General features: G+C 35.7%; 1 protein-coding gene across 1 annotated transcript in view; it reads right to left on the bottom strand.

Moving 5' to 3' along the window:
• Positions 1-1,891: 1,891 nt before the first annotated feature.
• GRAMD1C (GRAM domain containing 1C) overlaps positions 1,892-24,229 on the bottom strand; it is a 91,959-nt gene continuing 69,621 nt past the window's right edge. Inside the window, exons 11-19 of the mRNA XM_008580225.1 lie at positions 20,718-20,855; positions 15,729-15,847; positions 14,189-14,331; positions 13,314-13,417; positions 11,535-11,711; positions 10,231-10,288; positions 8,379-8,489; positions 8,031-8,136; positions 1,892-2,372 (exon numbers count right to left, since the gene is read on the bottom strand). Coding sequence (XP_008578447.1) covers positions 2,292-2,372; positions 8,031-8,136; positions 8,379-8,489; positions 10,231-10,288; positions 11,535-11,711; positions 13,314-13,417; positions 14,189-14,331; positions 15,729-15,847; positions 20,718-20,855 — 1,037 coding nt within the window. The 3' untranslated portion in view covers positions 1,892-2,291. The remainder of the gene's footprint in view (positions 2,373-8,030; positions 8,137-8,378; positions 8,490-10,230; positions 10,289-11,534; positions 11,712-13,313; positions 13,418-14,188; positions 14,332-15,728; positions 15,848-20,717; positions 20,856-24,229) is intronic.

Genomic DNA, 24,229 nt, shown 5'->3' with positions numbered 1-24,229 from the left:
GCGGGTCCGGGCGGCTGGGGCACAGGGCGGACCCCGCACCTCCCGCCCCGCCCCAGTCGCCGCCGGTGCCTGCGGGCGGCGCGTCGGAGCGGCAGCCTCCGGAGCCCTCGGGGTGAGGGAGAGGTGCGGAGACGGAAGTACGGGAAAGCAGGGGACCGGAGGATTCCCGAACTACGTGAGGCTGTGGCTGGCCAGCCTTCTTTCAGACGCCGCAACAGGCGTGGGGGAGATCAGCGCAGCAAAATGCTATCGAGGTACCTCCCCCAAATTCGCTGACCTTCCCTTAAAAGCCGATCACGGCTCCCAGATCTGTTAATTTATCCAACTTGTTCATTTTCATGATTTCTGGTGAGCAATCTTTAGATTAGACCGGCAGGCCTCTCCAGTACTTTTGTTCCAGTAGTCTGCATAGTTGGAATGAGACTGCCCTGAGATAAGAATCCTCTTTGGGTTTTATTTTTGCACAAAATTTTTAGTATGTGGGCCCATGTACATGTTTTCACTACCGTAGACTTTCTAGTTTTGGGGGGTTTTTTTAAGCAGAAAAACGATAAAACTACAACTTAGACATTTTGGGTTTTATTCAATTTACATAACAGGCTCAAATTTTTATTAATTGAATTCTGCATACATACATATTTAGTCTTAATTTACAAAGCAGCATACTTTGGTAATCTTTGAGGTATATTATTATAAAGTACAAGTTTTAAAGAAACATCACAAAAACAGTTGGTCAGTGATCACTTTTGTGAATATAAAAGAGAAAGTTTCAGGTTTGTAATCCAGTCACTCTTGCTTACAGGCAGACATTTAATAACTCCTTACCAAAAAAACTCCAGTTAGGTACACTGGTACCCCCAGGTAGTCTAGTTGGGATTCACCCAGAGAAACCCATTTTCCCTTTTAATAGAGTCAATACTTTCATTCTCTACAAGCATCTCAAAAATGATTTTAGCAATGCCATGTGGCTTTGGTGACCCTGGGAAAAAAGAAAACATTCAACTAAAGACAATAGTTGTTCAAACAGTAAGAATATATATTCTTAACTCAAGAGGATAAAACAATAAAACACTTCCTGCACTTTCCCTAACTCTTGGGAAAAAAATCAGATTTTAAGTCAGTTCACAAAGTCCTTATTTTCGCGAACCCCTTGTATTGAGACATATATGCCTAAAAACTTATGAAAGAGCCAAAGCATGTGTCTCACAACTTCAAAGTAAGGGCACTTGTATTAGAACATACATGGCCCCAAAAGTTTTTAAAGAGCTAAAGTTTGTGTCTGGCTTATAACTTACCAACTGTTAAAACAAGCCACGCACATATATGAACAATGAAGCCATACATGGCTAACGAAAAGTAATATATAAATCATTTTCAAACAGACGGGTCACTTCCACCATGAAAGATTGCTAAACTGAAGCCAAACTTAGTTCAACTATATTTGATCTGTCACTAAATGCCCAGGTTCTAACATAATCTCCTGGTTTTTAAAACTCAGAGGATGGTTCTTCGTTTTACATGTTGGTATCCTACATGTTTCTTTTTCCTAAATTGACTCTTCTGCCATTTAATGTATGAAGAGGCAATATAATCTTACATCTGATAGCCACCTTAAGAAAAAACAACTATTTCTTTTATATAGATACAACATGGCTGGAGAACTTGTAATATTTAGTAGTCAAACCTGTATACAGTAGTCAAACCTAGAAATGTTACGATATATGCCTGAAAACTGATCCTTTAAAATTAGTAATGATTTAGAGGTTTCTTCTTATATTTCGTATGTGTCCAACAGAGTGCTTTCAAGAGGCTAAAAAATATATGAAGTGGATTATCTTAAGTTGAAAGCCACTAAATTTCACTTTTGATTTTGAGTTGTGGAGTTTTAGCCTCTTGAAAGCACTCTGTTGGACACATACTAATTCTGTGCTAACAGATAAACTTAAAGCATCAAACTTCCAACACCACACTGTAGAAATGAGGCCACACTACTCAATTCAGAATGTCTCATTTTCTTTTTGTATCACAGAAATTCAATTCCACAATGTATTTCATGGTTCACTGGAGAAATTCACAGCTTAGAAATATGCATAAGAACTGAAAGGATGGTTTCTTAAGGCTATCAGAGACTAATTAGCAAATAAATGTTCTCAAAAAGAATGTTCATATTAAGAGATCCTAATAATTAGAAAACATGGAAATGTTCCTATGACAATTAAATCCTTCATCCTCTGGTTTTCTTCCAGATGTTTTACTTCCAAGTATCTCTGCAGTTTCAGTCTTTAAGGTAATTAGCTTTCAACAGCCATGCCAGTCTTATTCTTATTTAGTAGATCAAAGGTTTTCTGAAGCATAATGAGTGAGGTCTTCAGCTGCAAACAAAATTAATTTTCAAAATCAGATTGTTTAAATTTTTCTGATTATTTTTTTCCAAAAGTTTACAATTATATTTAATATAATTTTGTTTATACTGATGCCCAGATAAAACACTGAATATAAAACACCTGATTTTTTAGGCTGTCTGTCAGTTTGATCGCTACAGTTCTTCTCATTTGCTGGAGTACTGCACTTCCCACTGCTGTGTATTCTGTCTTCCAATATGTCCATTAATCACATTATCCAAAGTGAAAGGCTTGTTTTCCTAAACTGTTGCTGAAGTTGCAATGGTCTCCTCATTATCCTCTAAACAACTCAAGTTCTACTTCCAGCCCCTTGCAAGTTATTATCTATCTAAAACTTACCCATACCCGCTGTCTCCATGTAGTTTTCCCTAATCATCATGCCTCTAAACACCCAAAGCATTATTACCCTTACTACTTAAGACTTTGACACTTAATCTTGTACTTTTTTATAGTCTTTAACAATACACATGGGTAGCTGATTAATAAAATTGTAGACAACTTAAGAGTAAGAATTATGTCTTAATCTTTCTTGTTCATTTCTTCATTCAACAAATACTTATTGCTTACCTACTACATGCTGGACACTGTGCTAAGCACCGGGTATACAATGGTGAACCAAATCAGCACTGTCCCTGCCTTCATGGAGCTTACAGACTAGTGAGGGACGAACTAAAACAAATAACCACTACATAAATATATACTTAGATATTTTATTAAGTTTTCCACTTGAGCAACTGGAGGATGGCAATATTTTCTGAAATTAGGTCCACTAGAGGAGAATTAAGTTTTGGCTTTGAGGAGAACTGAGTTCTGTTTTGGACATGATCAGTTTGGGATGTCTGTTAGTCATCCAGGGGAAGATGCCAGGTAGGCAAGTAACTGTATGAGTCTAGGGCTCAGGGAAGAAGTCAGAGTGAGAGATATGGATTTGGGAGTTGATGTTGTGTGAATGTTTATGTCCCCTCCAAAATTCATGTTGAAACTTAACCCCCAATGCAACAGTAATAAGAGGTGGGGCCATTGGGAAGTGATTAGGTCATCAGGGTTCTGTCCTCATGAATGGATTATGGCTCTTATAAAAGGGCTAGAGGGAACTAGCTAGGCCCCTTTTTTGCCCTTCAGTCCCTTCCACCATGTGAGGACACCTAGATGGAGCCATCTGTGAGGAATGGGCCCTCACCAGACATTGAACCTGTGGCACTTTGATCTTGGACTTCCCAGCCTCCGGAACTGTAAAAAATAAATCTCTGTTCTTTATAAATTACTCAGTCTCAGGTATTTTGTTATAGCAGCACAAACAGACAATAGTGGAGAAGGGAAGAGAATCTACACAGAGCCCTGTAGCACTTGAGCTAGGAAGAGGTCAGGTAGAGGAAATGGTTTTAAGCAGCAAAAAATAGTTTTACATTACTCCAAGGGAAAGAAGCCAGTCACAAAAGACCATATATTGTATGATTCCATTTTAGTAATGGAAAGTAAATTACTGGGTGTCAGGCTTAAGGGAAGTAAAGGATGGGGAGTGACTGCTTAGGAGTATGGAATTTCTTCTGGGGTAATGAAAATTCTCTGGAAGCGATAGTGGTGATGGTTGCACAACATTGTAGAGATACTACAAATTCTTTAAAAGGGTGAATTTTATAGAATTTGAATTATATCAAATAAAGCTGAGGGGTTTTTTAATGATTTTAAAGAAGGGCAAGATTAGATACATTTGAAGAAAGGAAAGGTCAGCTCTGTCAAATGCTGACACTCTAAGATGAAGACTGAAAAAAAGGTACATTACTTTTACAAGCCAGAGGCCACGGGGGAACTTAGCTCCAGCAATATCAGTGGAATGATGGGAGAAGAAAAGCAGGCAGAAGAGAGCTGAAGAATGAATGAGTGGATTAAATATATGCATAACTTTGTTCCCTCTTGAAACTCCACTGAAAGTACAGTAAAGGGATTTTTTTTTTTAAGGCATAAATCCACGGGGGATTGGAGGGGGGGTGGAGAACAGAAGAGGATGCAACAGTGCAACTTTAGAAACTGGAATGCAGATGTATGACTTAGCAGGCCTGAGAAAGCTGATCCCTAAACAGTAGGGAGTGCTAAAAACCATCAAAATTAACCCCAGAGAATCTTCTAAAGGCTCAGGTGTTGGTAGCCAGGAATCTCTAGAAGTGAGAATAAAAAGGAAGGAGCCAAAATAAGAATTGGATGAAACCCTGGGTGTCTGACCTCTCCTACTACCTACTCAGAAGTCTGGAATTTAATTTTCTGGACAGGACAAAATAGTCTTTCACTGTCTAGCTAGCGGGACACCAAGGCATTGTTAAGGACAGTGGTACCATAACAAAAACGGGGACTGAATGAAAAAGTATACACTGAATGCTGAGACCATCCCTTCTGACCTGCCCTCACCCATCCCTGTTCTTACACTCATCTCCTAAAATGTTCCAGCCAGTCCGTAATCCTTCAGGTAGGAGACTGGAAGAGTCCTCTGTGGAAAATGACCAATCCTGTGACAATCTGACCTGAAGATACTGATATCAGGTTTTCTCAAGAAAGAGCCCAAACCAGATCTACAGAGAGATTCAACAGCCCCATCCACATGTTAAGAGTAAGAGCTTCTGATCCACACAAGCAGACAACTGAGGGCGACCAGACAACTGAAGAAATCCTCTAACTCTGAAGACAGAAATTAAAATGGAGAGAAAGGATTTTGATAGAAAATAAGTATGCAAGTAGAAGAAAAAAACATTTTAACTATCAATATACTTAGGGAAATAAAGATATTGTAGTCACTGAAAACGATTACAACACCACAAAAACAAACAATTCAGAAAAATACTAGCTCTTTGAAATTAAAAACTTGTTAGCAAAAATTGAAAAACTCAACAGAAGATTTGAAGATAAAAGTAAGGAAATTTCTTAGAAAAAAAAGGCAAAAAGAGACAGAAGCTGGAAAGAAAAGGTAAGAAGATTAGACAACCCATCCAAGAGAAGGCTGACATCTGAATAACAGGAGTTGTAGAAAGTCAGCAGAGAGAAAACAGAGGGGAGGAGATCATCCACTATATAACTCAAGAAAACTTCCAGAACTGCAGGGCATGAGTTTCCAGATTAAAGGATCAGGAATGAAAAACAGGTTCAGAATTTTCAACTGGAAGCCAAAAGACAATGGAACAATGCCTTCAAAGTTCTGAAGGAACATTATTTCCAACCTAGAATTCTATCCCTATCCAAACCATTCATCAAGGGAAACAGTATAACAAAAAATGTTCAGATAGGAAAATTTAAAATATTTACCTCCAATCTTTCTTTCTCAGGAAGCTACTAGAGAATGTGCTCTGTTAAAAGGAGAAAGTAGGGGCCGGCCCGGTGGTGCACTGGATAGTGCGCCGCTTGGGAAGCGTGGCGGCGCTCCCGTCCGAGGGTTCGGATCCCACATACGGACCGGCTCCCGCTCACTGGCTGAGCGAGGCGCGGGAGCAACACCGAGGCTTGCAATCCCGTTGCCGGTCCCCGGTCCGGTACGGGGGCAACACTGAGGGTTGCGATCCGTTGCCGGACACGGAAAAAAGACAAAAGACCAAAAAGGAGAAAGTAAACCTGGAAAGGAGAACACAGGACATAGGAAACAGAGAATGACAACAGGGAGAATGACAACAGGGATGCCCAGGATGACAGCTCCAGGCATAGAGAACCACTAGACCTAACCAGACCCAGTCGCGAGGCTCCATCAACAGAATACCTGAGTAAATGAAGATTTTGAGAGGAGATTTATAAACAGAAAATTAGAAGATTAAATACTCATAAATAATACTGATAAACTAGTTAACTATAAGACCATTGGAGGGATAGCAAAAAGCACAGAAAAGAAAAAGCAGTTATGATTTATTCTATGGCTCAGCTCGGAATAACAAAGTTAGTCAAAACAAAGTAAATACTGAGAATCAATCCAGTTGAAGTTAAATTATATTATAACTTCATTATGAAGACGGGAGGAATCTGAAATGTGTGTTTTGCGGGGAGGGGTAGGGAGAGGGAGGGGGTTGGGGTAAGTGGAAGGAAAGAAAACCAAATCCTGTTTTCCATAACAGGGAATCAAAAGATAATGTCTAAAACTGAAAAATCAAGTATCGATACATGCTTATTTACAAATATGGAGATGAATAAACTAAGAGAGTTACATATAGTTGTCTTTGGAAAGGAAATGGGGAAAAGGGTGCTGGGATTGCCATTTTTCTGAACAAACCTTGTAGAATAAACTACGTAAGCAAGTGATTTTGATTAAAATAAAAACTTTAAAAAGTGAGTGGGTTATGAAACATGAAGTAGTAACAGCCAGAGGAGGCAACTCTGAAACAGCCCGACTGTGAAAGGGAATAGAGATATAGATGAGTAGATGGAGAAGGATGTGGATGATGTGAGTTGTTAATATAGGACATAACAGAGTAGGGTCGTGTGTTGATGGTAAAGATCCAGTTGAATGAGGGAGACTGAGAATGGGGAAACTAGAGGGTGATGGATGGAGTTTCCCACTAACATGCACTGGGACTTGCCTCCCATAGACAGAGGAATGCTTCTAACAGGATTGAAGACGAGGACAGGGTGCAGGGACAGGAGGTTTGTAGATTTGGTTACAGGAGGAGGAGGACAAGTTTCTCTTTTCTCTGAGGCATGGGCATCAACTGAGAGTGAGGGGGAAATGGTAAGAGGGGATGAGGAGAAAACTGAGAACATGATATGCTCCTTGCTCAGAGTAGTAGGACGGGAAGGTTGCTAAGGAACTGGGGACATTGTGCATCTGAAGAGTTCCTAGTTGAACTTGTAACCTTCAGTGCCTTAATGACATCCTAAGTAATGCTCAATAAGTAAATCTTCTAAGAAGAACCTTATGCATAGTAAAAAGGATGGAAGGAAATAAAATAAAATATTAACAGATTGTGTCTGAATGTTAGAACTATACTTTTACTTCTCTTCTACTATTCCCTGTCTTTCAGTTTCAAAAAGTAAGCATATATCATATTCATAATGAAAATATTAATCTTCATTTTTCAATGGGAATCCTAAGCTTTGGCTCATGGGACTGAGCAGCATATACTGATGATACCATGTTCTAGATACAATGTTTATAGCAAAACACCAAAATAACTCATTCTTCAATGGAGAACTGGTAAAATAATTATGGCACATTTATACAGTTGAATGCTATGCAGCTGTTAAAAGAAGAGGAAGTGCTTTATGTACTGATACGGAAGTATCAAGATAAATGATTAATAGATAAAAACAAAATAATGAATAATGTATATAGTAGTTACCATTTCTATAGAAAGAGTTAATATTAAGTATAAAATTTTATCTAGAAGGATCAATCAAAAGAATGAAGTAGATGTATACATGCTAATATGGAAACATTTTCAGAATACATTACTAATTTTAAAAGGGTATACAACAGTGTATATAGAATGCTCCCATTTTGTAAAAAAAAAATAATAAACACAAGTAGCTATAAACTAATATACATAATACAGAAATTTTTCTTCAAATAATGGTATAATAAATATTCTCTTATAACCAGAAGATGAAGTGATTCATACGGGTACAAAGATACTAAGTACTGTGGTATGTACAGTTGCCTACCTGTTCAAGCATCACTACGGAGTTTCGGAGCACTAATTTTAAATGACAGGCCTGATCTTTGTTCTTTTGAGTATTTTCTGCTCTTGACACCATATCAGAGGGTAAACTGAAAGAAAAATACCATCTTCAAAATCAGGAGAATAGCTTCTTATCTTTCATTTCCAGAACCTTCAGCGCCCCATAAAATAGCAAACAAAATACAAAATTAAACAAACAAAAAAAGCAAGCTGTTTATAACTACAGGATAGTTAGCTGACCGAAATCTCTGCAACTGAACTTAAACTTTTTGCAACTAAAGAATTACTGAAATAATATGGTGAAAACAGGTCAGGGGCGGGGGAAACTTACTTTAAAGATTTCTCTTCTTGGAGGTGGAGACGGTAAAAGGACTGAGCAGCATATTCTATCTTTGACAGCTTCAAAAACAGTGTCACATTCAATAAAACTAGCAACAGCAAACTAGGCAGAGCAAATTATACCTGGTTAATTCACTTATCCAGACCTAAAGCATTGCTAATGCAGAATATACATGCAAAAGCTTCAAAATGTATATTATCTAAACCATTTTCCAATTATTGTTGTTATTTAAATCAATCATCCCTATTTTACTGTTTAAAAATAATTACTTTTAAATATTAAGTAGATATTGAGGGAAAAGATGAAAGGTAACTAGAGTGACAATAAAAGTCCTTGAATAGCCCCAACTTGCAGGTTGTGGTTGTCTCTGACATCTCTCCTCTCCACTAGGAACCCCAGCTAATGTTGACATGAGACAACCAGCTTAGAAATCTACAAGGTAAGCTTTCTGGATTTATTTTTGGGTGCCTTTGGCTTAAGCAATTACACACCCATAATGCTGCATTTCAAGAAAGAATGAAGATCAATATGGAGCTGATCTTAGGTAGATTGTGATGTACTTCTTATTCCCAGTGGAGGCCAAAAAAAAAAATTACCATTCAGCAAAAATTTCTTCTAGTTCATCTTGAACAAAGGAAGTATCAAATCCCAAATATACATTAATGTTGTCATATATAAAATATTACATGCCAAACGAACTTAATATATTGGTTTTCACAGCATCCTTTCAAGTGAATGGATACATACTTATTACACATATACGCAAATATATAGGTGGCATCATATCTATCTACTTTTTTTCCTGTTAAAATATTGACTTGCCCTTAAAAATATGTAGCATTCACCTTTACCCGTGAAGAAGAGGATTAAAAAAAAAAAAACTTAAGGTAGTAGCAAGAAAATCATATCCATGAATTACAGCTTTGAGATGGTATACAGATCAACACATCAACATATGAGTAGATTTTCTGCAAAGTAATGCAAAAGAACACTGATAATATTTGCTATTCAAAATGATCAGAGCAAACCAATTTAAGTAGCAAATGAAAACCTTTTATAAAACTCAAAGAAACATTTTCTATGTTCTAAAATCTGTAATTAGAAAAAACAGCTGACATAAGAGTTTCATTCCAAAAAATTATCAGCCAGAGTGTATCACTGAGTCAGAATCAATTCAATTAAATCTAAGGGAAAACCTCAAGATCCATACAGAGCCGTGTAGATATTAGTACTCTAAGTATGACTGGCTTAGTAAATTCCTATAGAAGACTCTGAGATTCAGACTAATTGCCCCAGTTTCATCACCATGTGATGCTCAGATCACTTGCATTGGAATAACTTGAGTGTGTGCTTTAAAATACTGATTCCTGATCCCTACTTAAAACCCACTGAATCAATCTCTGGTATTGAGGCCAAGAAATCTGCATTTTAGCAAACTCTCCAAGTGATTCTCATGCACAGTAAAGGGTAAGAACCACTGGTCTAATCAAATAGAGTAAAATACTATTATTGGGACTTCACCAGCATGTACATATATATGTTCCCTTTAAATTTATGGAACTCCCCATAAAAACCTATGATAGTAAAAATAAATCAGATTAGTTAAAAAGTAAAAACATTTGTTGAATGTATACTTTGTACTACCTCAAATTTAATAATTCTTCTGAAAATCATAATCAAAAACTATCATAATGAAACCTATAAAATTGCTTTTTATAGGCCAAAATTAATCAAATGGTTGAAATTTCTACACAATAATATATAAATGCATTCAAATTCTTTTGGAAACTAGTAAAGATAAATGAAGACATGAACAAAATAAGCATTCACAACAAATACTTACAAAATACTCATCACCATAATAAGAGTTGTGTTATAGCTTTTCACTTCCTTTTTCTTTCCTGCAGATCACAAGAAAAAGCCCACATTAGAATGAAGACTGTGATTACAACTGATAAAAACTTAATTATTGGAAAAGAACTGGAAAAGAAATTTTAAAAATTATTTATAAAGAAAAAAAGATTTATTGTGAATTCCCTTTACCCCTTTTTTGATTTCTGATAAACTGAATAATATGAAACAAATCTATAAAGAGAAAACCTACAGCAGTCCTTCAAATTTGGCCTATCTTACAAATTAATTTACCCTAAAATTAAATAAGCAATTCAATACATCCTGTATGATATCTAGCTAAGTACTATCTCTGCAAATAATATTTGAGCAGGGTTTATGTACAATGCTTCCCTCTTTAAAAAAATCATCTATTCAAAGTTGCCCAAACTTTTAAATTCTAAAATTAAAGAGCCATTAATCTTAAATAGTGGATAAACATAGTCACACTAAGATGTAAGCCTTAGAAGATTTGATAATGTAGGAGGATGAAGATGTCACAGCTTTATAGCTCCAAAAGGGAGGGAATAACGGTTAGTAGAAATAAGATGTCTTCAACATTGAGAGTGGGGATAATAAAAGTCAAATTTCATCTTTGCAATTTTGCTGGGCTGGCCCTGACAGTACATAAGGATTAAGAGCAGTATACTCAAAAATAGAAATCAAATGTCTGTAAATGCTAGGCAGGAAATAAATGAGTGAAACTTTCAGAAGTGGGGAGGATGAGGATTGTGGTAGGCACTGCAGCAAGCTGGGGAGCACACACTCAGTCCAACAAGGCAGCAGAAATCCCGACCAACTGCTGTCGGATCTGAGTTTTTAAATAAAAATGTCCAATTTTTAAAGTGCCATGTGGTTCAAATAAAATACTTATGTTGGCCATATACCTGCCATTTTGCAACCACTTTTTTATACTTACATATTAGTTTTAAAGAATTCAGATTTTGAAAAATATTATCCAAAAAGGAGGGAAGAGAGACCTCCTAACTAACATATCTTATAAAAGAGGAACATTCTGCTTCATATAACTAAACTGAAATCTTTCTTTTTTTAAAAAAAAAGATGACCAGTAAGGGGATCTTAACCCTTGACTTGGTGTTGTCAGCACCACACTCTCCCAAGTGAGCTAACCAGCCACCCCTATATAGGGATCTGAACCCGTGGCCTTGTTGTTATCAGCACCACACTCTCCCAAGTGAGCCACGGGCTGGCCCTTAAACTAAAATCTTTCATCTTGGTTTACCAGGTGACAACTACCTTTAATATCGCCTTTGGTCTCTAAGCCCACATCTCCACGAGAACGCTGGGAAAAAAGTTTAGGAACTGTTTCTGCTGTGCGGTTGAATGTTCGCCTTCTTCTTCGGAGGCCACTAAGTTTTCCAGGGTCCTCAATGGACTGATTTAACATAGATTCTTCCATTAACAAATCTGATTCTAAGAAGGAAAAAAAAAGGATCTTTAGATAGTAAGGAAACCTTCTCAACTGTGACACAAGGGTTTTTTGGTTGTTGTTTTGTTTGCTTGTTTAAGCCTTAGTAACTTTACTCTTTAGCTTCTTATGGCCTAGATTCAAACTTTACTCTTAATAAAAACTTTAGAAGAATATAATGACCCATAATGAGGTTCCGTTATTCTAGGAAGAATGTGTATTAATAAATGATGGGATCACCAGAGCAAATTTGCATTGTGCTATATTAAATATTAATGTAATGATTTCAGTTATGGAAACAACAGGCTACCCACTTACACTGGATCATTAGAAAGATTTCCAATATAGATTATGGACTCGTCAACCTCAAAGGAAGGAATAGCATATAAAAGTTCTAATTTTCAATGAGGGTTTGTAAGAAAGTAAGCACCAGTAAAAAAAAACCTGCAAAAAATTTCATTTTGTCATTTGTTTCAACTTTTTTCATCACTGGATTTTTTTTATTAGAAGCTCATTATCCAGTGGCCAAACTAATTTTTTTTTTTTCCTTTTTTTGTCTTTTTTCGTGTCCGGCAATGGATCGCAACCCTCAGTGTCGCGCCAGTACCGGACCGGGACCAGCAACGGGATCACAACCCTCAGTGTTGCACCCGCACCTCGCTCAGCCAGTGAGCGGGAACCGGTCTGTATGTGGGATCCGAACCCTCGGCGGGAGCGCCGCCGCCACACTCCCAAGCGTCGTACTGTAGCAGTGCGCCACCAGGCCGGCCCCAGCCAAACTAATTTTGAGTTTCATTTTCTCTGCTGCCAATGAAACAGCCAAAGGAAGAAAGGCAAGGAAAATAAATAATCAACAAACTAGATTAGTTAAAGCCTTAATACCCTGAGCTGACTGACCACCAGCTTTTCTTCAAGTAAAATTAATTATGCTTATGTATGTATATATATTTTTCCCTCATGTATATATTAAGAAATATCCAAACAGACCAACTGTGTCACTTTCCCCAGTCAGCTTCCAGTACCCACCTCCACCAAATCTGTACACGTACATAATATCATTGCTAAGTGGGCCTGCGTTAGCCCAGGAAAACTGCATCAGATAAGGGAGATGTGGGCCTGAGGACTTTTCAGGTAGGTCTTAGAAAGCACAAGTATATATCTATGATCAGGTTATGCAGTCCCTGACTGCAGTCAGCTTCCCCGGCTCCTTGCAGAGGCAGGGAATATGACAGCCCTTAACTGTGTAGGTCAGTGGACAAGTCACTTAACATCTCTGTTTCAATCTGTTTCAATTTCTTCTTTAGTAAAACGGAAAAAAAAAAAATTCATCCCTATCTCACAGGGTTGTTATGATTATGAAATGAGATAATATTTATAAAGCACATAGAACTTTATTATATGTCTGGCATATTATAAGCATTAGATGTGTTTTTTAGACCAATGAAAATTAAAAGTTTTGAAATTCCACAAGTGGAGTAGTTGGAACCACTTCAATGAGAGTCATTCCAACATCATCTGCTGGTTCTGTCAATCCAAATGAATAATCAACCCATTTTGTTAATAAATGCTATCTTTACAAAAATATATAAATCAAAAAATTTACAAACCAAGCTGTTTGAAATAGTCATCCAATGAACTCCAGGAATTCTTCTCAATAAAAGATTTGATAAAACCCCATGGCTGTTTTCTGTATTTCAAATCTGTGGAAACTCTAATAGGATAAAAAGGAAAGAAGAATATTTATTTAAGGACAAACTTTAGTTATACTAATATTGCAACTAAATTTAAGGTTATATTCAGTGGAAAGCCAAAAGGATTCAAAGTCATTAAGATTATAAAAGGAAATTTGTTCATTGTTAATAACTTCTTTAAAAAATTACTGTTACTAATAATTTCATCAAATTTTCCTTCTAAGTACTTGCCATTTTATTTCCTTCCACTTTGGAGCCCCAAATTTTCATTACCTAAATAGCAATAAAGGCTCAAAAATAAATGCTAAATTTTCTAAATGCCTTGTATATCAAAATCTCTAGTGGTCATATATTAGTTGAAAGTAACTGCATTAACTGAGACTAAGCCCATCACTCTCTTTAACGCACCAACAGTGCTCATTTCCCATTGCAGCACAGTCAGTCACTGCTTCATCATGTGTCCCCAAGAACTCCCAGCCCCCTTGCCATTTAACAGGGGGAGATGACTAGTTTTGGCCAATGGACTGGGAGGACAGTTCTACAGCTCTCTCTTCTTGTAGCAACTGACATGACACATATTCTGGAAGCTGTAGCTCCAGGATGTCAAAGCCTTTATCAGCTGGGGCCTTGAGTGCGTAGCCCCATCCCTCTGCTGACCACTGTTGGACATGTAATTTGAGCAAGAAATAAAGCTTTGTTGTGTAAAGCTACTACTAAGAATTCAGGATTAACACATGACCAGAGCATAATCTAGCCTATCCTGACTAAAACACTGATTTACAGTAGCTCACCTTAGCCTGCATTTCTGTTTTGAAGATCGGATGATACAGTATCTGTTCAGGGTGTAGAAGTAATCATGGTAGGGGACATCATGTGTCAGTACTTCTGAATCTACCAAATAAAATTGTGCTTCCCGACTCTCTCTATGCAGTGTCTACCAAGATAACAAAGAAAAGTTTGCATATACATGTGTAAAGTATGAAGTTTCTTTCCAATTTAGAACATTTACGAGGGTATTTCAAAAAGTTTGTGGAAACATAAATTTAAAAATAATGTGAATCTTTCCATGAACTTTGTGAAGTACCCTTGTATACTGGATTCGTTCTTAGAAATTACAAAAGACATGAGAAGCCTGTATATGAAGCTAGAAGAGTCTCCATGTCGGCTCTGCTGTCTATGAATTGAGAAGAAGGAATCTGCAGAAATAGTATTTGTTGCCTGTTTGTCATTTTACTGTACAATTATTTTTTTCTTTTAGGCATGAGGAGGAGAAAAGGACCATATAATGTCTTATGTGTATTATTAAAGAGTTTTAAATGTTCCTATTAGGGGAAAAATTCAGAATTTAATTGAACAAAGCAAGGATCCCACCCCAAAATTAATCAAAGTTTAACAAAACCATCCTTTACCAAAAAAGTGAAGGAGGGGGACAGCCAAACAAAACATCGCTTTCCCTAAACAGTATTTAAAGTGGTTGTTGGCCAAACCTTTCTCATTTTAACCACACCTTTTCTACTTATCTCTAAGGAAAAAAGAAAAAAAAAGTTTCCAAGGTTATCAAAGACTTCTCAATACCAAAATACCAAACTTTTCTTAAACATTTGACAATCTATTGAAAAAATTCTTAAGGAAAAGAAACAAGTCCTTTTTAACACTGATGGACAAAACTACAAGAACACAACCAGTTCATATGTTAATAGATATTTACAGAACAGACACACTATACGTCAACACAAATTGGGCTCACACACACTCCTTTATAAGACTGTGCCATGCTGGTCACAGAGGAAGAAAGAGCTTACATTTATTTTTGAAAACTCAATTTCTTCCCCATTTGGCCCTAACCCTTGTCATGATCCTGGAAATCATATTTCAGTAGTATTCTTTTAAAAATCTTTTATTATGAAAAGTTTTAAACATACATAAGAGTAGAAAGTCTAATGAACCCCACATCCCCTCCCTCTCACCATCCTGCCTGGCTAGATTACTTTTCAAGGAAATCCCAGATAGCAATATAATTTTACCCATAAACACTTCAGTGTATTTCTTTTAAAAATAAGTATTATTTTCTTTAAAACACAGCTATAATACCATTATTCCATAGAAAAAGTGAACAATTCCTTAAATCTCATAAATACTTTGTTTAAATTAGGATTGGGTTGATATGGTCTATATGCCTCTAAAGTCTCTTTTAACCTGTAATAATTTCTCCTCCCTTTTTTTTCTTGCCACTTATTTGTTGAAATTGTCTGGTAAACCGGTGACTACGACAGGTATCTTCTCTCTTCCCACACGCATGATTCCTTTGGAATACTGCCAGGGTAGATGTACCTGCTTCTCAGTGGCAGCAGTGCATTTTCCAATAAGTGGATTATTAAGGACTATAGTGTAGGTCATGGTTCTCAGTTGATCACCTCCAGGTTCTACAGTCCAAGGGGTAGACACCACATCTAATCACAGCAAACATAAAACAAGTTAGATCTAGAAACCTGAAGGGTGTGACTTTAAATGTAATAAAAGGAGTAATTTTCAAATTATTTAATTTTTTTTTGACCAGCCCTAACCTCCTTTTAACTTTGTTATAAGTTTAACATTTAACAAAAGAGAGATTAAATGTTAGGCATTCTTCTTATAAGTGACATATTCCCCATCTCTGATCCATTTATTTCTGAATTGTTTTCCATTAATATACTTTTCATTTTCTTTAGAAGCTAAGATTAAAATGTGGTTCATCTATAGGCTTCTTTTTAAAGTCCCCAGTAACTGAAGAGAAGCAATGGCACCAGCCTTATCAGAGACAGCACAACACTTCACTGCTCCCATCACTGAGGATGAAACTTTGAAAGACATGTTTCATTACACAACAGTATGATCTTGATACCAACTTGTGGAGAAATCATGTCAGTTTTGAGAAATCATGTAATGTTACTGGCTGAAATCTTGTTTGCTGAAATCTTGTTTGCTGAATAAAGGTGGGGCAAAAGAATATAAATGATTATATAACCTTTTCTATATTAAGAAGGCTATAGGATAATCTCTATATTTATGGCAATATCTTGGTCAAAATTCTCTTTTATTTGTTTAGAAAGAACACAATGAGTAAAAACACACTTTGAACAGAAATATAGCTTTACAACACAGCACTATACTATAAAGGTCATTTCACACAAGCCAAAAATTAGGAAAGTATAGATAAGAACATTATGAACTCTGTTCAAAGACCTGACTAAGTCACCTAATGCTGCTAGCACAAATGGACTTAGGCAATTACTCAGTATATCTGGCTGCTATTCATCAACATACTACAGCACAGGAGCCTTCATCTAACCAATGACCCATCATCAAAGGAGTGAAGCAAGGCTTTATGAGATAGCCAATTTTTCTCAACTTCTTTTATATAGCCAGGCCTCAGGATTTAATGAGGGACCTGGAGGCTGCCTTTTGAATATCTGGTAAAATCTTATGACTAGCTTAAAAAGGCAACATCACAAATCATGGAACCTATCACCCAGGATTTGCTGTAAAAATGGTTTATTTAGGTGCACCTGAAAGAAGATATACTATTAATTCTAAAATATTTCTTAGAAGGTTACTTTGGTCATATGTCAGCCTGTTTCCAGAAAATGATACAAATAATCAATTATTAATCAGAAGCAGAATTAAAAGATATCATTGAATTCTTTTAAAACTGCCCAACAAAGCAATTATCAACAAGGATAAAAGAAAAGTATCTGTCTCTTCCTGTATGTTATACTTGTATTTTCACTAATGTTAGCAACAGGGCCTCCTGAATATCATGTGCCAGAACATCATCTAATTAACATCTTAGAATAGTCAATCCCCAATACCTAAATAAAGCTCATCAAAATACAAAAAAATCTGGAATGAAATTATTTTTAAAATGGCAACAGTGCACAAAAGGACACATGAGCCATTTTGATAAAGTGAACCGAAGTAATAAAAAGCTGAAATTTCAGAACAAATACTTTAAGAATCCTTTGATGTAATACAGTTTTAAATTGGTGAATCTTCACATCCATTAGATGGCTATTGTTAAAAAACTAAAAAATAACAAGTGTTGGTGCAGGTGTGGAGAAAATGGAACCTTTGTGCATTGCTGGTGGGAATGTAAAATGGTGCAGTCACTATGGAAAACAGTGTGGCTGTTCCTTAAAAAATTAAACATTAGGGCCGGCCCGGTGGAGCACTCGGTTGAGTGCGGCGCTTAGGAGTGTGGCGGCGCTCCCGCTGAGGGTTCGGATCCCATATAGAGACCGGTCCGCTCACTGGCTGAGCGCGGTGTGGGCGCGACACCGAGGGTTGCGATCCCGTCGCCGGTCGCGGTAACCGGGCGCGACACCGAGGGTTGCGATCCCGTCGCCGGTCGCGGTAACCGGGCGCGACACCGAGGGTTGCGATCCCGTCGCCGGTCGCGGTAACCGGGCGCGACACCGAGGGTTGCAATCCCGTTACCGGTCAGGAAAAAACACAAAACGGAAAAAAAAAAATTAAACATTAAATTACCATATGATACAGCTAGTTCACTTCTAGGAGTACCAAAAAGAATTGAAAGCAGGGACTCAAGCAGATACTTGAACATCTATGTTCATATCAGCATTATTCACAATATCCAAAAGGTGGAAAAACCCAAATTTCCCCCAACAAGTGAATATATAAACAAAATGTGGTATATGTATATACTGAAATGTTATTCAGCTTTTAAAAGGAATGAAATTCTGACACATGCTGCAATATGGGTGAACTCTGAAGACATTATGCTAAGTATTACATAATAAGCCAGTCACAAAAGGCCAAATATTGTATGATTCTGCTTATATGAGGTACCTAGAGTAGTCAAATTTGTAGAGGCAGAAAATAGAATGGTGATCTTCAGGAGCTGGGGGTAAAGAGAATGGAAAATTATTGTTTAATGGGTATAGAACTTCAGTTTGGATAAATGAAAAAGTTCTGGAGATGGATGGTGGTGATGTTAGCACAATAATGTGAATGTACTTAATGTCACTGAATGGTTAAAATGGTAAATTTTAAGTTATGTACATCTTACCACAATAAAAAAAGTGGTGAATCTAGGTGAAGGGTATACGGGTGTTTATTAATGCAACTTTTCTGAAGAATAACACTTTTTCAAAATTAAAAATTTGGGTAAAATGACTTAAAACCAGCTTTTAATTACAAGTAGTGCCCTACAACTGTAAACAAAGAGTAAAAATAATACCAATTTAAAAGCTCACTAATTTAAAAAAATAGATCCAGTAGTAGCCATTTTAATGCTGCAATTAGACTAAATCCACAAATAACTGATTACATAAAACAATTATCATTAAATGTTTTTTTAAAAGAAGCCTTTGAAACTCATTTTCAAGAAAGACAACTTTGATTACCAGGTAAAAAGTTCAGAGGATAAGAGTTTGGTTTGTAGTCACGAGCAGATTCTCTTCCAGGACAAAGCTTCTGACTAATTCTAAGTCTACCCAGCAACGTGCCTATAACTGTTTAATTTGGAATTACCCAGAAACCTTTATTCCCAAAGCCATTTATAATATCAGATAGCAGATACAGTCATCCACATTAAAGCCAGATATGATATCAGACAACAAACACAGTTGTGTTTCAAAACAACTTCATTTAGTACCAGCATGGAATAACACGCTAGTTATTCATGGGCCTTTTCAGCCATAAAAATGGCAGTGCCACACCAACAGACATCATCTTAGAAAATTAAGGGAAATAATGTACCAACTCCTCTGAAATATCAAGTTCTCCAGGTAGAAATGAATAACAAGAAAATAAAAAATAGATTCAGAAGAGATAGAAGTTAAATATAAACTACTGAGTGAAAAGGAAGATTTATATCTCTTGGATATTCCACATTTTTAAAACTAGAAAAAAAAATGATTTTTTAAAACTATGAAACAATATAATTACAAGACTCGATAGCTATCAGTTAGAAATGTCTCTGCTACTCTACTATGAATAAGAAATAAAAAAATCTTGTACCTAGAATCCATACCAATGATATAATCTGTGAATATATAATTATATTTATGTAAAAGTTTTAAATAAAGGAATACCATCTAATGGTTAATAAAATACTTAGATCACAAACTATACTTTAATTGCCTATAGAATAACTTTCTCTTTGACTATGTTAAGTGACTCACCTGATATGAATCTCTGCTGCTGCTGTGTTCTAGTTTTACACAGCAAGCTAAACCATGTGTTCCAAAGTTAATATCTTGAAACACTTAAGATAAATTCAGTTTCAAACTAATTGTAAGCTTATTTGAAATGTTTATCACAATAGAACTTTTAACACATAATTAATGAAATCCTTCTTATGAGTATAACCAATTTCCTAAATGAAACTTTTTTTTGATATATTCATTGAAGTATATACCATAGACACTGTAATCTCAAGTGTACAGTTCCATGAATTTTCACAAAGGAAACACATATGTGTACTACCACTCTGATGTAGACATAGAACTTACACCAGCATCTCAAGAGCTCCCTCCCAATATTTACCCACCCATCTTTCCACAATGGTAATTACTATATGGACTTTATGCCCATTGATTTGTTCTGCCTATTTTTTTTAAATTTATAAAAAGTTAAATTATATAGTATTACTCTTTTGTGTCTGGCTTCTTTTGCTTAACATTGTGTCTGTGGGATTTACTAATATCGTTATGAGTGGCAGTGGTTTGGTTTTTTTTTTTTTTTTTTTGCTATTATATAGTATTCTTTTGTTAGAACATAGACAATTTGCTTATCCGTTCTATTACTGATGGATATTTGACTGTTTTGAGTTTTGGACCGTTATAAATAACTACTATGAACACTATAGTACATGTTATTCAGGGTACACATGTATCTATTTCTGATGGGTGTATACCTAGGAGTGGAATTACTGAGACATAGAGAATTCATAGTTCAGATGATACTGCCAAACAAAGTGGTGGTTCTATTCCACACTCCACCAGCATCCAGTTATTCTACATCTGACCCCTTTTGAACTGGATTCAACCCAATTGAACTGGTACATTAATAAAAAAATATAATTTTAGTTTTCAAGGGGTCTGAATTTAAATGTGGATAGCATCTAATTAAATAACTACTGTATACTGTTCAATATAAATTTAACCAAACATTTAAATAACAGCTTGTATATCACTAAAATAAAATCAAATTTGTCTAATCCCACCCCACAACAACATAAATCAGTTTGTATAGGCTCAACCCCCTAAGGATAATAACATTCTCCCAAATTTATCATTAGGTAAGAACACAAGAACCAACCTATTATATTTCTAGAACTGGTAAATCTCTGTATAAAGCATGAACTGGTGAAGAGCAACTCAAACATTCTCTCAGCACTGATATGAAAAACACGGTTGATATAAAGTCTTCCATGAAGATCTTTCTCAGGTATATTTTCTAGAAAAACAAAAATAAAGACCAAAGAGATGAAATCAAGGAAAGTTAATATCAAGGTTTGGGGGGTTTTGTGGGTTCTATTGTTGTTTTGGTACAAAATGGTTTGTAAATGTAATTACAATGATCAGCACATTCCAGGACACTATTAAAACTCCAAATTGGAATCATATACATGTGTACCATATATAACTACACATAACCACATATACTTAACTAAACTACATATGGTCAATATTTCAACTGTCAAACCCAAAAAATGTAGAAATATTTAATTTGAATAATATCAAAGTCTCAATCACTCAAAAGACTGTCTTAGAAGTGATATGGGCAATACTGAGACACACCATGGTATCTACCATAGCAATTAGCACATCCTGTCTCTGAATGTTCATACATTCAGTAAATATGAAGTCATCAATGGCTATACCATCTGCTGCACTCACTAGCTTGTCAGCCTGAGTAGTGTTTCAATTTGACACAATGCTGACTCCCCCAAGACAAGGATCACTGTATTCACAACCTATTCTCAATACCACACATTAAAATAACTAAGAAATCCTTCTGAAAAGTATTCTTCAAAACTAAACAACAACCAATGGTATACTACATTTTTTTCTGGGAATTTGATAATAATAATGACGTTGAAACTACTGGTAGCAAATGAAATTCAGTATCTCTTCACCTCTTTTCATATTCCCTGGAAACATATAAAATAGCCCATACTTACATGGTGTTTACTGTACGAGGGTACTTTAAAACATTCATGGAAAAATAGAATTAAATCTACAGCAACATGGACGAATTTAGAAAAAATTACATTAAGTGAAATAAGCCAGGCACAGAAAGAGAAATACTGCATGTCCTCACTCATAAGTGAGAGCTTAAAAAATAAACAAACAAATAAAAGAAAGAAAGAAGGAAAGAGAAAGAAAAAGAAAGAAAGGATCATAATAATTCGTTGAACTTTCAAAAGGCAAGAACAGAACTAAGGCCACCAGAAGTGGGAGGAGGAAAGGGACGGAGAGAGGGAGTTAAGGAGGAATTGGTAAAGGGCTACAAAAAATGATTATAAAGTGTAAGGCTGAAACACTAATTATCCTGATTTGAGCATCACATATTGCACACAGATACTGATATTCAATGCACATAATTGATTGTACAGATATGAATAAATAAAATAATTTATTTTATCTATTAATAAATTTCAATAAATAAAAAATAATAGTGCAAGAAAAAAATAGACCTTAAAGATAATATGAATCTTTCCATGAACTTTGTGAAGTACCTCGTGTCAGACATTGTGCTAAGACCTTACAATTATTGCCTCAGATTTTCCTCATAGCAATCCTATGAGATTAGTAGTAGTATCACCATCATCATCTCCATTGTACAGATCAGGAAACTAAGGCAGAGAGAGAACTGCCAAAGCTCTGTAGCTAGTGAATGACTGATCTGGAATTTGAACCCACTCCAGCTCCAAAGCACACAAACTTAACCTATATTTTATACTGCCAGAAGGAGTTTAACTTATAAGAATCAAAAAGAAAAGGAAAGGAAAAAAAAAGACAGCTAAGAATAGGAGCCTAGTATAATAAAGGTAGCATCCTTTATGAAGCAATCCTATATGAAGTTTTAATGATTTTAGGACCAGGATTACTTATTATTTATTTCAAGAATTATGCCCCATTGATACAGAATGAAATCTGTGACAAAAGTCAAAAGCTGCCCATATTTCAGAAATCAAGCTCTAAGAATTATCTGTGTAAATCATCTGTCAATATTAATCCATGAGAAGCAGTCTGTTTAAGTAAAAGAGCAATCATCTGCGAATCAGAAAAATTCTTCTAGCTCTGGCTTCACTCCCAACTACCACCATTTCTCCCACATTAAATGATTTGTGTCTCTCTATTTTGCTACAGGGGTAAAGAACTTAAGGCTATCAGGCAGATATTGATTTACCTTCTGTCTGCAACAATACTATATATGTAGGCAAAAACTATCCACTGCAATTTCAAACAATGGCTCCTTAAGTGTAGAAATTAATCACTGAAACTGGGCAATTTGCAAAGATTTTGTGAGGTAATTTCTCAATTAGGCTTAGGAAACAGCTTTTTCTGACAAAGAAGTTTTATATGTTCATTGTAAAAATCAAATATACACAAAGAAAGCAAACAACTATAAGTGATTCTATTGATGCTGCTCATTTCCTCCACAATCAGAATCTATCCAGATTTGCAATAATATTTTTGTTGTCTTATTGACTTGTTTATTATCTTTCTCCTGCACCGGACTCTAAATTCCATGTGAGCAAGGATCATGTTGATTTTAAACACCAGTGTACATCTAGTGCTTGGCACACAGTAGTATTAAATAACTATTTTTATGAATAAATTACTATTAAAAATGCAAAAAATACCTTGGGATCTATTTTTACTTACAGGACTTTCAATTTGCAACCTTTTTTCTAAACTTTAAATTTTGGAATAATTTGAGATTTACAATTAACTAAACTAGGCTTTATTCCTATTTTTTTCCAGTAATATCTTTTTTCTGTACAGGATCCAATCCAAAATACCATGTTGCCTTTAGTTATATGTCATCCAGTCTTTGACATCTTCTCATTCTTTCCTTGTTTTTTATGACCTTGACACTTTTGAAGAGTTTTTTATGACCTTGACACTTTTTTGGTTGGGTATTTTATAGAATGTCCCTCAATTTGGGTTCATCTGATGTTTTTTCATGATTAGACTGGGATTGTGGATTTTTTTGGAAAGAAGAATATAAAGATGAAGTGCCCTTCTCATTAACCATGACCACTTGCTTAAGGTAGTGTCTGGCAAATTTCTCTACTGTGAAGTTACTATTTTCCCCTTTCCATACTTGTAAGTAGTTATTTTATTCTTTAGGTTATAATCCAATACTATCACTATTTATTCTGTTGCTTAAATTACTTGATTTGGCCAGTAGGAGCTCTTTAAGGTTGATTCCTGTGTTCTTTTGACATGCCTTTTTTTTTTTTTTTTTTTTTTTTTCACTCTCTTACTTTCTGTAACTACAAAACACTCCAGGCTCATCTTATATTTTTTCCTACCCCAATCCTAGATTCAGCCATTTCTCTAGGGAGCCATGGAACTATAATTTTTCAAAAGTAAGCTTCTTGTTCATATTTAAAAGGATACAAATTATACTCATATTTGTATTTTAATATATTTTCATATCTCTTTTAAACCCCACTATTAGATAAAGTGTTCTAAATTATAACTGAGAAAAATAGAATCTGTGGTATCACTACCAGAAATTAGCAGTAACATCTTTTGCATGTAAATTTGTTCAAGGAAGTATGTATATGAAATAAACTATTTCCATCTGGGATT

This window comes from Galeopterus variegatus, unplaced genomic scaffold (assembly GCF_000696425.1).
Source record: "Galeopterus variegatus unplaced genomic scaffold, G_variegatus-3.0.2 Scaffold84, whole genome shotgun sequence".
Taxonomy (NCBI): domain Eukaryota; kingdom Metazoa; phylum Chordata; class Mammalia; order Dermoptera; family Cynocephalidae; genus Galeopterus; species Galeopterus variegatus.
This window is presented reverse-complemented; position numbering and strand designations above follow the sequence as displayed.